At 36.2% G+C, this 13,659-nt stretch overlaps 1 protein-coding gene across 2 annotated transcripts in view; it reads right to left on the minus strand.

The window, feature by feature from the left end:
- Positions 1-830: 830 nt before the first annotated feature.
- LOC100185184 (SPARC-related modular calcium-binding protein 2) overlaps positions 831-13,659 on the minus strand; it is a 13,941-nt gene continuing 1,112 nt past the window's right edge. Inside the window, exons 1-20 of one of the 2 annotated variants that reach the window (XM_002128167.4) lie at positions 11,089-12,132; positions 8,900-9,053; positions 8,522-8,725; positions 7,201-7,227; positions 7,051-7,130; positions 6,788-6,862; positions 6,502-6,646; positions 5,949-6,011; positions 5,486-5,659; positions 5,395-5,424; positions 5,243-5,334; positions 5,017-5,088; positions 4,567-4,720; positions 4,259-4,312; positions 4,110-4,199; positions 3,424-3,520; positions 2,728-2,813; positions 2,263-2,335; positions 1,910-2,133; positions 831-1,283 (exon numbers count right to left, since the gene is read on the minus strand). In XM_002128167.4, the coding sequence (XP_002128203.1) occupies positions 1,240-1,283; positions 1,910-2,133; positions 2,263-2,335; positions 2,728-2,813; positions 3,424-3,520; positions 4,110-4,199; positions 4,259-4,312; positions 4,567-4,720; positions 5,017-5,088; positions 5,243-5,334; positions 5,395-5,424; positions 5,486-5,659; positions 5,949-6,011; positions 6,502-6,646; positions 6,788-6,862; positions 7,051-7,130; positions 7,201-7,227; positions 8,522-8,725; positions 8,900-9,053; positions 11,089-11,199 (2,049 nt within the window). In that variant the 5' untranslated portion in view covers positions 11,200-12,132 and the 3' untranslated portion in view covers positions 831-1,239. Of the gene's footprint in view, positions 1,284-1,909; positions 2,134-2,262; positions 2,336-2,727; positions 2,814-3,423; positions 3,521-4,109; positions 4,200-4,258; positions 4,313-4,566; positions 4,721-5,016; positions 5,089-5,242; positions 5,335-5,394; positions 5,425-5,485; positions 5,660-5,948; positions 6,012-6,501; positions 6,647-6,787; positions 6,863-7,050; positions 7,131-7,200; positions 7,228-8,521; positions 8,726-8,899; positions 9,054-11,088; positions 12,133-13,659 lie in introns of those variants that run through there. The other variant, XM_026836638.1, reaches the window with a different exon arrangement.

The following is a 13,659-nucleotide window of genomic DNA, read 5'->3' on the forward strand; positions in this document are numbered from 1 at the left end:
ACGGATCTGACGCCAAAATCATAGATATCTAAAAATATACCACTTGCACTTTTTGCAGCAAAGTGTAAGGTCGCTTGACAAAAAATAGATCTTTCGTGAGATATAAATATTGTTTGAAAAATAATATTTAGCTTTTAAACAACATAATGTTTAAGGCAGCGCCGTAGCATCCCGGCGCCGTAGTACAGTTGGCTAGCGGTTCTCGGCTTCTCGCCACGACGCTGCTACCATTGCGGGCGTATGTGTCCTTGGGCAAGACACTTAACGGCACTTGCTCCAATCCAGTGGTCACTTATGGCTAGTCCAAATTATCAGTCTCACATAAAAAATGAAAAAGTTTCCCAAAAAAATCACCCACAAAGTGACATAGGAGGTTTTTGAAACAGAATACCTGTGTTTAACAACAGTGTTTTGTCAGACTGTACGCTACACACTGTATATAACTATTCCTTTTCTTCAACATACTGTATTTAACTATTCCATTTCTTCTTTCTGTCCCATTTGTTAGTAAACAAAAAATATTTAGGGCTCACATAATTATTTAACCGTAGCCGCGCGACTTTAAAAGAGGTTTAAAAATCAGGAAATATGGGGTTTATGGGCTAATGGTCCAACCTTATCCCACACTACCCACAGTACTATTATAAATTATAAAACCGTATTCTAAAGACTTCCATTAGTAATTGTTTAAGCTTTAAAACACGATCAAGATATTTGGATATTATGTGCTGAAAGTGTACCATCTTACCCCACAGTACTATATATATATATATATTGTGTGTACTTTACCTGTGATACAAGTGCCCGGGTTTTCTTATAACGATAACAAATCAACTATTAAGCCAATTTTATTCAACAAAAAAAAAACATTAAAGAAACATTAAACAACACAATAAATAGCTGTCGAAATTTACCAAATTGTGTATCGATACACTTAAACCGAATCTATACGGAACTCGCTTATATTAAGCCAGCGAAGTATAGCCTATTACAATTTAAAGATTCAAATATATACACGATTTTATGCGACATGATACTGCAATATATAAACGCGCCACAAAATGTGAACTGTATTTACATTTTAATATATACTTTGGAGTGGACTTTGATTTTCATGAATTGGTCAACCACGTGTTCAGCGATGCATGGTGTTTTCCACAAAAGTTATGTAACCAATAAAAGTATTCCGATTCCACAAATCACTTTTAAAGATCCATTTGTACAGTGGGTATATGTGCTCTAACCTGCTATGCTGCCTTTTAAAGGTATTCTTGTTGGTCTTCCTGGAAGTAAAACAATTGAGGAAACATACGTTTAAGGTAGAATACGTTTATAGACATATAGTAGAGTGGGAGAGAATAGGACACGTCTATCGTATAGTTAGGATGCACTACAGCTGTCCCGTCTTTCCCCACGCTACTATATATAAGGTGGGCGGGAGAAGATGGGACACCCTTTCATTCGGTTTTCTCGTCTTATTTGGTAGCAAACAAATTATATTTAAAGAATTATAAAATCGTATTTTACGACTCCCATAGACCGTTGTTAATATTTAAAGAAAAAATATGTTTTAAGGAAAAATATATTCCTAAAACGTTTTTGTAGTACTGTTGGGTTAATTAAGATTGGATACCATTGACAACTAAATATCTGACAAATTTACAGCGCTCTTTTACAGTCGCGGGGCTACAGTTATATATTCCTGTGAATAGTTTTTTGTTTACTACCAAATGGGACAAAAAAGAAAATGAAAGCAGGTACCGTCTTATTCTACCCAACTATATTTCAAGGTAACGCATTATGTGCTAAGAAAATGAATTTGGACGCTTTTGAAATTAGAAAGAACATTTTAAAACAAAAAAATAAAAATAAAATATTAAAACCAAATAATTTAAAGGCCGTTACTAACCCGTTGTAACGCGAAAGCATTCAAAAAATTCAGCTTTGCCAACTTTTTTGTTTTTATCTCTGTCACAATATTTTGGAAGGCGACGTAAGCATTTCTTCGGGGTAACCTTTCCCTTCAGCTTCTTTTTAATATAACGTGCTTCACGTTTGGTTAACAAGCCGTCCTCGTTTTTATCTAGTAGATCGAAAAACCATTCCACAACTGCTGGCCACTCCGAACCAGAACTGTAAATAGTTATTGTGTAACAAAACTGTGTTTTGTGAATATGAAATATAAAAAATGTGACTTTAAAATGTTATAAAATTGTGAATATAAAGTATTTAAAAAAAAATAATATAATAATTAAGTGTTACCCAGGAGATCCTCTTAATCGTGTCGTCAATGCTGTGCGAAGAGAAGCAAGAAATGCTGACGTTTTTTTGCAACCTAACAAATTAAATGAATAGCTTTAATAGGAGGAAATGCATGCGACGTGGCATAAAGGTTAGCACGCCTGCTTGGTTTTAAGGCTTGTCGGTGCATTACCGGCGGTGCACAGACGTAAGTATCGTTGGGCAAAACATTTTAAGGCCATTGCTTCATTGGGTTGTTTAAATTCTTAGCCACACTTTCCAAAAATTAAAGGAAAAACTTGATTAAGTACGGTAGGCCTACCCACAAAGTAAAATGTGTGGTAACTCGTAAGCGAGGACAAGGTTAATAAAGCTAAACACGCGTGTTAGATGGACTGGCCATGCGCCAACACGCGAAGATAAATAAGTTTACAATTTAAACCAATTTACATTCAATCAACTTAGAGAATAGAAATATTGACTTGCCTGGAATTCTCTGCGGTGGATGACTTCGGCTAGGTGGCGCTACAGTAGTGTCGTGACGTGAACAATCAGGCGTGGTGTTACTGTTTCTAGAAACCAACAAAACAATGGTTAATTAATAACATAGAAATATAAAAAAATCTAATTTATAGTACTGTGGGGTAAGATGCGACACCTTTAGCACGTAATATCCAAATATCCTGATTATGCTTTAAAGAATTAACAACGGTCTATGGGAGTCCTGGGGATACGTTTTTTTAACTCATTAAATGTTCTTTGTTCACTACCAAATCAGACGAAAAAATAGAATAAGAAGGTGTCCCATCTTCCCCCACCTTACTATATTTAATCAAAATGATTTTGCGAAAATATATGTTCTTTGTCATACGCTATGATTAGCACGCCTGCCTCTAACCTCAGGGTTGCGGATTCAAGGCTTACCCTCCACGGTAATTGTTTGAACCCAGTGGTCACTAAAGAGTTATCTAAATTGTCAGCCATACAAAAAAAACAGTCTCCTACAAAGTTACATACGTGGTAACTTGTAAGCGAACACGAGGGGTATAAACAGAACACCGATGTTACAATACCTGTCGTTTTTTCGACACACAAGGTTAATGCAAGTTACATTCATTCAATATAGAGCAAAGTTAGATAAATATTACTCTTAGTACCACTGTAATACAAACAAAATCCTACCGTATAGGTGTCCCAGTGATTGGTTTGCCAGTATCTGTTTCAACACACCAACAATATCCAGAACTGGCGTGACACTGGACTAAACTAAATAACTCGCCTAAAAAAATAAAAACGTTTGTTAAGAAATTACATTTAACAGGCATGCTTGTCTGGTCCAAAAAACAGAAAGCAACTAAAATATAATACTGTTGAAAAAGATAGGATATTAATATATACCGTTTACACATATTTTATATCTTATATATCATAGTCATGTTTTGAACAGGTAACAACACTTTCGTTGAGCCGTGAGAGTTATTTCATTCTAAAAAATATTCTTTGTTTACTACCAAAACGATAAAAGAGAATGAAAACATGTCCCATTTTATATTATTTCACTGACTAGTAGCCTACTATAGACGCATCGATAAGTTTAGTAAACTTGGCTTACAAAACAAAAATGTCACTATTTGTCATACGTTTAAACTAAAATATATAATGACATTCTGCTACCCCAAAGTTTCAAAACATTTCATATCAAATTAAATTTTCTCACAACCACCATCCCAATTATAAAATAAGTACACGCCGCAATGTGTTATGGATGCCGCCATAAAATTAATCAAACGGAAAGGTAAATATTAAATAATGTGGGTATGCGTCAACCTATAATTCATAGTTGAGTAATTACTGTAATGAAATATTACCTTCACACCGTGGTACAAATACGTCACTTGCGCTGTTACGTTCAAGTAATCGTTTCTGTCTTTCACTTTGGCAACTTCTTTGTGAAGATTCTAAAAAATATTACAACAGATATAAATGCATAGAACTTTGCATGTTTTAATGTGTTTACCTGAAGTTTGTGTAGAAGTACTTCCGATTGAAACAGCAGGCGCAGTTGGCAATACTGTAAACAACAGTTTGATAAAAAAAAGAAAAACTATAACCTATACCTATACAATCCAAAGAGCAAAACGTGTAAAAGGCTACTTGTTAGTATTAACAAACTACAATTTAACTGTCTTTTGGTTCGAGTAGCAGTACCTTAGAGGCTTAAATAAAAATGTGTTACAGCTCACAGTTTTTCTTAAGTATAAATATTTTACCAATTCCAATATTTCAAATATAAGTCAATAAGTTAACAATCTGAAGTCACAGTACCTGGTGTAAGGCATGTTAACCATTCTGTTTGTGCGATTCTTTGATTGTGATCTACGTCACAATGACGAGCAAAATATTGAAAACATTGTTTCGAGAGAACTGATCTCAGACGACGACGGAAAATTTTTAACTCTCGTGAGTTAACCATGGTGTCCTGGGATTAATAACGTTTTTTATTTTACTGTACCTTGGAGAAAAACAGGACACCTTTAGCACATAATATCCAAATATCCTGGTCGAGTTTTAAACAATTAACAACGGTCTTTGGGAATCGTGAGGATACGGCTAAATATTTTTTTGAATGTTCTTTTTTTACTATTAAATGGGACTATAGAAAACAAAATTAAACGGTGTCCCATATTTCCCCACATTAACATATAGTAGGATGGGGTAGGATGGGGCATTTTTCGTCCTTGGTAGTAAACCAAGAATATTTTATTTATTTCTTACCCCGTTCACGTCCAGTTGCGAATGCTTCCACACGAGAGCGCTGTTGATACGACTCGTTGCGGTAACTGATGACTTACAAATTATATTTCGTTAGAATTCAAATAAATGCAAAAAGAGTAAAATAATATCTTCATATATAAACAAACCATGCAAAACAATAAACGATCAAAACAGCAACATGGTGAAACAATTAAAATGTTTAAGTTATACTGAATACAGCACTCACTTGTAATGGAGCAGCTTGAGCGTATTCACGAATAACAGATTGATAAACGAGTGAATTTAATTCATTTGAAATTGCACCACTGCAATCTGCATCTGAACAACGTAAAACAATAATTTGACAGTATTTTCAAATTACAAAACATTAAGATTTACCTTTGTAAATGTTCCTTCGCCGGTTTTCAGCTGAAAACATTACATGTGTTATATAATTTCGATTTCATCCGCAAACACAGGTTTTTCTTACCGAGATCACATGACAAGCAGCTTGCACCCCAACCCGAACCCAAACCGTTACAGCATCTGTCGTATGTAACCATGGTTTGGAAGGGAATGGAACACCCGTCGTTCAGGTACACGAGGTAACACTGTCCTACTTGAGAATTCGGTGGTGGATTTAGTCTTGGTGGGTCTCGACCACCTGGCGTATAGAGATTACACTGCTGTTAAACTTAATAAAAACCTCAGACAGACTTTATAACTACTATGCCGTGAAAGTAGCGGTATAAGCTATAGAGTATTGAGGAATGTTTCAACCAAAAGTCATTTTGAAGAGACCTTTTAGTGAATTTACTGCACCATATAATCTATATAACAGGATTATTATAGCTTTAACTCAGCATGATAGTTGATGTTCAATAATACAAGATATGCTGTTTGAAAGATACATAAAAAAGGAATGACTAAACAAGTCAATTATGTAAACCTACTTGACAATGGTATGTCCAACTCTGTGGGCCTGGACGGTGGTGGCTCAATCGGCACCAAGGTCACTGTAATATATATAGTATATATTGTTTTAATCACTACGTACAGTACAGTGGGGGAAGATGGGACACCTTTTCAATCTATTTTCTCGTCCCATTTGGTAGTAGGCAAAGAACATTCAAAGAATTATAAAACCGTATCCTCACGACTTCTATAGACCATTGTTAATTGTTTAAAACTTGATCAGGATATTTGGGTATAATAAGGTGTCCCATCTTCCCCCACAGTACCATATAACATTAGCTGGGGAAAAGAAACCACATTTATTCCAATTCCAAAAATAAACAAAGACGGGACATGTGTTCTATTTTCTCGTCGTATTTGGTAGTAAAATAAAGAAAAATTACAGAATTATAAAATCGTAGCCTCGCAACTCTAAAAGAGTGTTGTTGAATGTTAAAAATGCGATTAGTAAAAATCGGGTTTATGTACTAAGGGTTCCCCCATTTTTCTAACAGTAGTATATAATTTGATATACCTTCAAAAGCTACTTACAATTAAATAAACAATTGCTCCATTCAGTAAGGTTAATCTCGTTGTTTAAGTTTTCGTCGCATCTGTCGGCAAATAGCGTCACGCATTCGGCAGCGTGCATCAGCTCCAAATGCGAACGTAGTTCTTTCCAGTTTATTTGGGAATTCTGACCACAAAATTTTACTGTCTTACACGCATAATATTTGCCATATTTTTCATTGTAAATACACATAAATATTTTTGCACTGTTTTGTACACTGTGTCTCATATTTTATACAAAATACACTAAGAGTTAATTTAAACTAACCGAATTGAGATCCACTTTGTTGAAAGTGTGGTTAAGTGCGCGGTGGAGACGCTGAGCACGTGACCAACGAGTATCCTGCAAAAACAATCACACGTTTCAAACCAGCTTTATACAAAACTTTCACTTAGAGTATCATTCGTCGGGAAACTTAAAATTCGAAAAAATGCAGATTTAGAAAAAATGTCATTCTGCCGATGCTGGTGATCAGCAACTAATATAATTTATTTTATTTTTTTCATTTCAGTAAAAGTGCTTGCGGTTACCTTCAAAGTCCGTAGCTCACGAACCACGATGTTCTCAATCTTCTGCATCAATACAAATAGATTTTCGTCTGTGCAGCTATCTGCGAGTGAAAAGGGGCTGAAAATGAAATGAGAACTGACCAGGAGAAGATGTTAGAAATGCAAAGTTACCTGCTGACCTTCCAGAAAGTCGACGACCTGTGGACAAAAAGATTGATTACAAAATTGCAACGCATAACTGTCATGGTATAATTTGTGCAAAAAAGAAAACGTAACCGCAATGTACAAATATGGTAGGTTTGAGGCAAAGAGAACATTCTTTTATTCTATTTTCTCGTCCCATTAGATAGTAAACAAAGAACGCTAAGGATTGTAAAACCATATGCTGACGACTCCCATATAGATCGTTGTTAATTTTTGAAAACACGATCCGGATATTTGAATACTATGTGCTAAAGGTGTCCCGTCTTCCCCTTACCTACTGTACATATTGCACAAATAAACCAAATATAATAAAGGCGTGGTCGGGAATTAACCAATTGGGCTGTAAGTTAATAAGTCGTCCTCATTGATTGCTTTATATCCTGTATTTCGGAAGGTTTTAATAAAAAAGCGGACAACAGGTGCACTGCGAAAAACGGCACCTGTTCCCACACGTCACAATAGCGATCGCGAGAATCTGGTTTGTTTTGTTTTCTTGGCGTGAATGAGGTGCAGTGTTGACCAGTGAAATTTAAACGGAAAATTTACAGCGAAAACTATTCGTGTTGCCGTAAGACAGATAGCGGCGACTTTTGCATATTTTAAAAATTTTGGTGGCATCACTAAGTTAGGGAGTTGCTTTTAATAATAGGAGCGACCAGCTGTGTCATCCACTTGCAGACAATCTCGTTTGAGAATTATCACTCCTCGCCTTCCAATATAATTCGAACCGTTCATTTTCCACAAAATAGCTATTGTGAGATCACAACCTTAAGGTGTAATTTCCGAAATATGCTTTCGGGAGCAAAATCGTGACCATAATTATCGGATTGAGTAAAACCCCTATTATTGACGACAAGCCGATATCGACGAATTTTTCAGGCATTCCTCACCGGAAAACATGGATCTAAAATTGTTTCCTTAATAGATGAATTCGGTCGATCAACGAATCATTGGCCAAAGGTCGTGTTTTAACAACAAGTTTAACAACAGCTTTAACATATTTACTTTTAAAATAGAAGTTTTGATATATTTATTACGTATGGCCGGACGACACGCGTGTTGCAGACGTAAAGTGTCAACAACGATATAGTAATTAAATAGATTCAGAAAAAAAACAATTGTAAACCCAACGCCTTCAAAAATGCCCAAACCGCATATTTGCCGTTAGTTCACACAGACCTCCATTATCCAGCAAGGCAGCAAACGTTACTTAAATATCGGATAAGCTAATATTCCATAACGGATTGATTTGATAAGTCAACCATGAAATTGTAGATTTACAGCTTACCGCCAATTTCTGGGCAGTCGAATTGGGCACGTCTTTGCGCAGAACCAAGAACCATTTTCCCTTCCGGGTCGACACATATACAATACGCAGGTTTTTCGTAGCACTGATGTGATGCGTATTTACCGTTGGGTGTACAAATTGGCAAGTAGTCAATGTATGGGGAAAGTATTGCGTGCGTCCTCGCTTTCGTACATATGTCTTTGCCTGAGAGTGTACAGTTTTGTAAACAGTATTAATAAAACATTTGGCAAATTAAGATGTAAGGTGAATTTTACGTTTTTCACCAAAGACAGTTCAAACTGCAATCAATTCACCAGCTATGTAATTATATGGTGGGTAAATATGCAAACGAAAAGTTATAAGGTTAAACAAACCTACCCTTGCATTTTCCACGTTTAATTTCAAGCAGGGGGTCATTGCATTGAGCCATTTTTGCTTCACAAAAGCTAGGAAAAGTTGTTCCGTCGCTTCCGCAGAACTTTCTTTTTCGTCCCCTGGGACACGACCCGCATTTGCTTTGAAATGTGACCATCTTGTAAAAAAACATAATTATAACTTGCGAAACAATTGTTTAACATTTTTAGGATTAGATTTTTATGTAAGATGTATATGTGCGTGCGATTCACGCTGTTGAGTGTTGACCATGCAGCTACCAAAGGAAACCGCTCCTAAAATCGAAAGCTAATCTTGATCGTGAAAGGAAAATTTGGATTTATGGTAAGTGGTGCGAATCCTGTACCAGGACAAAAATGTTGAGGCGTTTTGGTCGAAGTAGAATATATAATAGACAGGCTACGGACACTGGTAATGTGACTGAGGAGTTCACGTAAATGGGTAAAATTTATATAAAAAGCGATTATAATTATGTTAATGAAAAAAAAGAATTGCTTATTAACTTATAAAAATGTGGCGTCGGTCGCTTTATAAACGATCGCCGACAAATTTGAGCGATTCAATCTAATTTTGCAAAGAGCTACCATCGGGGTGGTAGCGGAAATAACTAAGTAAACACCAGTCCAAGAATTGCGACAAACAACCAACCGAATACGTGACGGAATTCTATCGTGCTTGGAATATATTACGTTATTAGTCTGTCTAGCAATTTTGGTGGGGATATCAAGCCTGCATCTGGTCATATTTCCAACTAAATCTGTGCGGCAGAACAGATGTGGTGAGATTTGCCGTGATTTCGAACTGGGCTCCAGCGCACCATAACATTTAGTATCGAGTTACTGCCTAATAACACTCACAAACCTCCTGTATTATGCAGTATGTAATTTTCTACTTGTTGGCCGAAATTCGGAATTGGTGCTGAATATATGTATTATTGACTGTACACTTAGTGGACAATAATACACCAATATCTATAACAAGGAAAGCTAATTTATATCTAATTTTGCCTATGTGCAGTCTAGTTTGTGTGAGAGCGAGTAATGTGGCATGAGAGAAAGACAGAACGAGATACGAAAATGGGAAATGTTAGACGTAGCGGCGTCGACACCGCCGACAAGATATGGCGCCTTCGACTGTCTCTGATTTGTTAAATAATCCAATATTTTAGCTCGTGACATTATTCAAACGTAATGTGGTTTTGCTATTTGCTGTTACGTTAATGTTAGTCGCACATGTACGAAAACTGATATTTCCTGACGTATAATAAGGTTGAGTAAGGTGGGACAAATTCTCTTTTCTCGTCCTAAAATGCGATCAGAAAACATGGAATTTAGGTGCTTCCGGTAACCCATCTTTCTTCACGGTACTACATTTTTGAAAAAAATGGACTTCGCTTAAGCGTAAGGTATCGGTTGCTACTCACATTCAAGCACACAATGAGTTCCGTTAGTAAAAGTGATTGCGTCACGCACTTGACAAGGACAGTGACGCAACGAGAGGATGGTGCCAACAATACTGAGAGAGTGGCAACCACGAACGCGTGATTCAAGTCTTTAAAACTCCACCAAAAATCTGCTCGGCGCCGATGCCATTTTAAAATCGAGTAAGCGAAAACTTACACATGGTATTAACTTTTGTTGGTGGCAATACGCAATGGTATAACAGAGACAAAAACGAGGTCAACGGTTAGCAAATACAAATATCATTGCTTATCCACATTATACGTGTATAATTTATTACAGAAAAAACAGCTACGCAGTTGCAAGATCTCTGTTAAAGCCGAGAAATTGTTGGTAAAATATGACTTATTAATTTTACAATCATATTTACGCAGTTGCTTACACAAATCATCGAATGGTGCGCCAAATTAGAACGTGAAAAAAGAAAATATTAATAACAGTAGGACAAACAAAACTTTACAGAAAAATGTTCAAATGATTTTTCACGTTTTAAATTTTTAGTTGTTCCCCTTACTTGTTTTTTCGAAAATAAATTAATGGACAGAAAGAAACAGGCTATATATTGATAAACATGTCCGCAAAATAAGTAAACATAAACTGGCCACACATCAGAATGCACATCGTGGATGTTAGAGTAATAACATTAGTGAAATCACGACGTCAGTTATTAAAAACTATAATTTAAAGATAAAATAATCAAATCGAAAGACTCACATCTCTTAATCCCCTTAATGAGAAATGTGACAAACTGGCGGCTGCTGGTATTCCTTGGCAGTTCCAAAATGTGCTTGCCAGGAAAAACACGACTAAAATCTTCCATTCCATGTCAAGGCTGTTGGTATCTACCACCCATACTATATTCGCTTAAGCTTCACTGTAAACTTGTAAGCCTGATACACCGAGCAGTACAAGAAGAGTTGCGCTAGCCTAAACACTCAAATCGTAAAAAGCGGTTATTTGTTGAGTCGGTTCAGTCTGATTACGTGAACGGATCTGTCTCGATCTCTGGCTCGACGACGAAACCTCAGCGAAATAATTGAACATTCTTCGCTTTGCCCGTCACGCCCCACCGAGCATCTAATTTCTAACTTTCTACCAAATGAAATCTGTGCAAACGTCAAAGCGTACCTGGTGTTTTCGAATTTCATAGGAGTTTTTCGATTTTTTTTAAACCTGGTAGCAAAGTTGGTAAAATTGATGCTGGGTAAAAGTATCGTACAAAACTCACGCACTTAATTAATAATAATTAAATAACTACCTGAAACTAAACTTTTTGTCTGGTATACCGTAAATGGCACTTACTCTGCGAAAACAAAGTAGGCATTTAAACGAGCTCCGTATTTTAGATTGAGTGATATACTTCACACAACGAACTCCCAGTTTGTAATTTACTCCAAACCGCTTTCAAAATGTAACACAAATGAAGTTTTCATTACAGGCGGAATTTTACTGACCGGGTTCTCGCGTGATGGTTTATAAACCGAGAAGAAGAACGCACCTGTGGTAACACGAGTTGTCTCACCTGGCCACCACGTATCCGAAATCAAATACTTAATTGTTATGATAGCCATCGACGCAGTCTGTAAAGGCACAAAAATCGGGTAACCGCTCTCATATACTGAATGAAACTGCAAGTTTTTCCGACGGCGCACCAAATTTTGTGTTGCAAAATTACCACATATTTTGTTTAAAAGAATAAGTTCAATAATCGTGAAATACCCGATATTTTTAAAAAACTTTCAGTGAAGCATATACGTTCTATATGATATATTTTCCGAAAACTAAATGGATTTTATTCTTGCGGTTTTGCAAACCGTATATAGTTCTTGGTATGTTTTATTTATAGAGAGATTTTAGAGTGGATATAGTCCAATTGTCAAGTAAGTGAAGCAATTTCGTTGCCATTTTATGCTACTTTCTTCTACTACGATTCTAAGTGCAAATACGCAACGTTTGATATGCAAACATCCGTCGCTGCTTATATTTAACTTTACTTTGAAAAGGCGCGACGTGAAACACATTAGCGCTACAGAATTAGGTTACATTTAGGGAATATTAGTTGTTCAAATAAAAAGTATTTATGCGTGACAGCTTATGTTTGGTAACTAGCGACAAACTCGGTGTAGGATCACTTGGCTGCCTCGAATTGTTGACGGTCACGGTATCAAAGCATCGGAGTCAAAGCATCTTTCAGAGCCGAATGTGGCGCGTACAGTGTGTGGTGGTCGCCCACTTCAAAAAGGGAATATCAACACAGAGCTAACAGTGCAAGTCAAAACACCAGCGCACCGCAACTATGGCACGTCTTGTTAAGATTTTTCGTGCACGGAATGCAAAACGGCCACTAACTAGATAAATGATCAAGTTTAAAAACCTTTAATGCTGGTATGTTTAATAAAGGGATGTTGTATAAAGGACATATAGTAGCTAGGGTGGGGAAGATGGGACAACTTTTTACTCTACCCAATTTGGTGGTAAACAAGAAACATTCAAAGAATTATAATACCGTATCCTTACAACTTTCATAGACCATTTTGATTTATAGTTGTTTAAAATACGATCAGGATATTGTTATATTATTTACTAAAGCTGTCCCGTCTTTCCCCACGCCGTTATAGTAGGGCAAAGTTAGTATAGACCAAGTTAGGAAACGGATTGTAAAACAACGAGTCTTGTTATCCATTGTCTCGCGTCTATGACGTCATAGTCGCCACCATTACGGAGCCCACGACATAGCATTTTATCATTGCTATGTGCTGTTTTTCGTTTAAATATTGCGATTTTTTAAAAACTAAGCACTTCTGCGCGTAAAAATGGTTTTCTACTAATGTTATATCTTATCACAATAATAAACCTCACAAAAATAATCAACTTTTATTGAACACTCAATCGATTAAAGAGTAAAAAAACAGAAAATATAAGGTTTACTAACCAAAAACATAAAAGAACATGTTTAAAATATAAAAATACAAACAAAAATAACATTACCATAAATACAAACGCATAACATTACCATAAACTGGTGTATCTAGCTGCAGTTTTGCATGTAAATTGCCGTGATTTTACTTTTTGGCTCACAAACTTAACACGTATACCCGGCAACGAAACTTAAGGTATCTTTGTAAAATTTGCCTAATATCGAAGTGACATTGAGGAAAACAATACTAATTTACTATTTTTGGTCCTCTGCTTGAATTAGTAAGCTACCTTTTTTGCGTTACGGGTCTTTATGAAATCGGAAAACGCGAACACCTTATCTGCTAGTACTTAAGCAGTTTGGAGCTG

The sequence above is a fragment of the Ciona intestinalis genome, chromosome 11, assembly GCF_000224145.3.
Source record: "Ciona intestinalis chromosome 11, KH, whole genome shotgun sequence".
Lineage (NCBI taxonomy): Eukaryota > Metazoa > Chordata > Ascidiacea > Phlebobranchia > Cionidae > Ciona > Ciona intestinalis.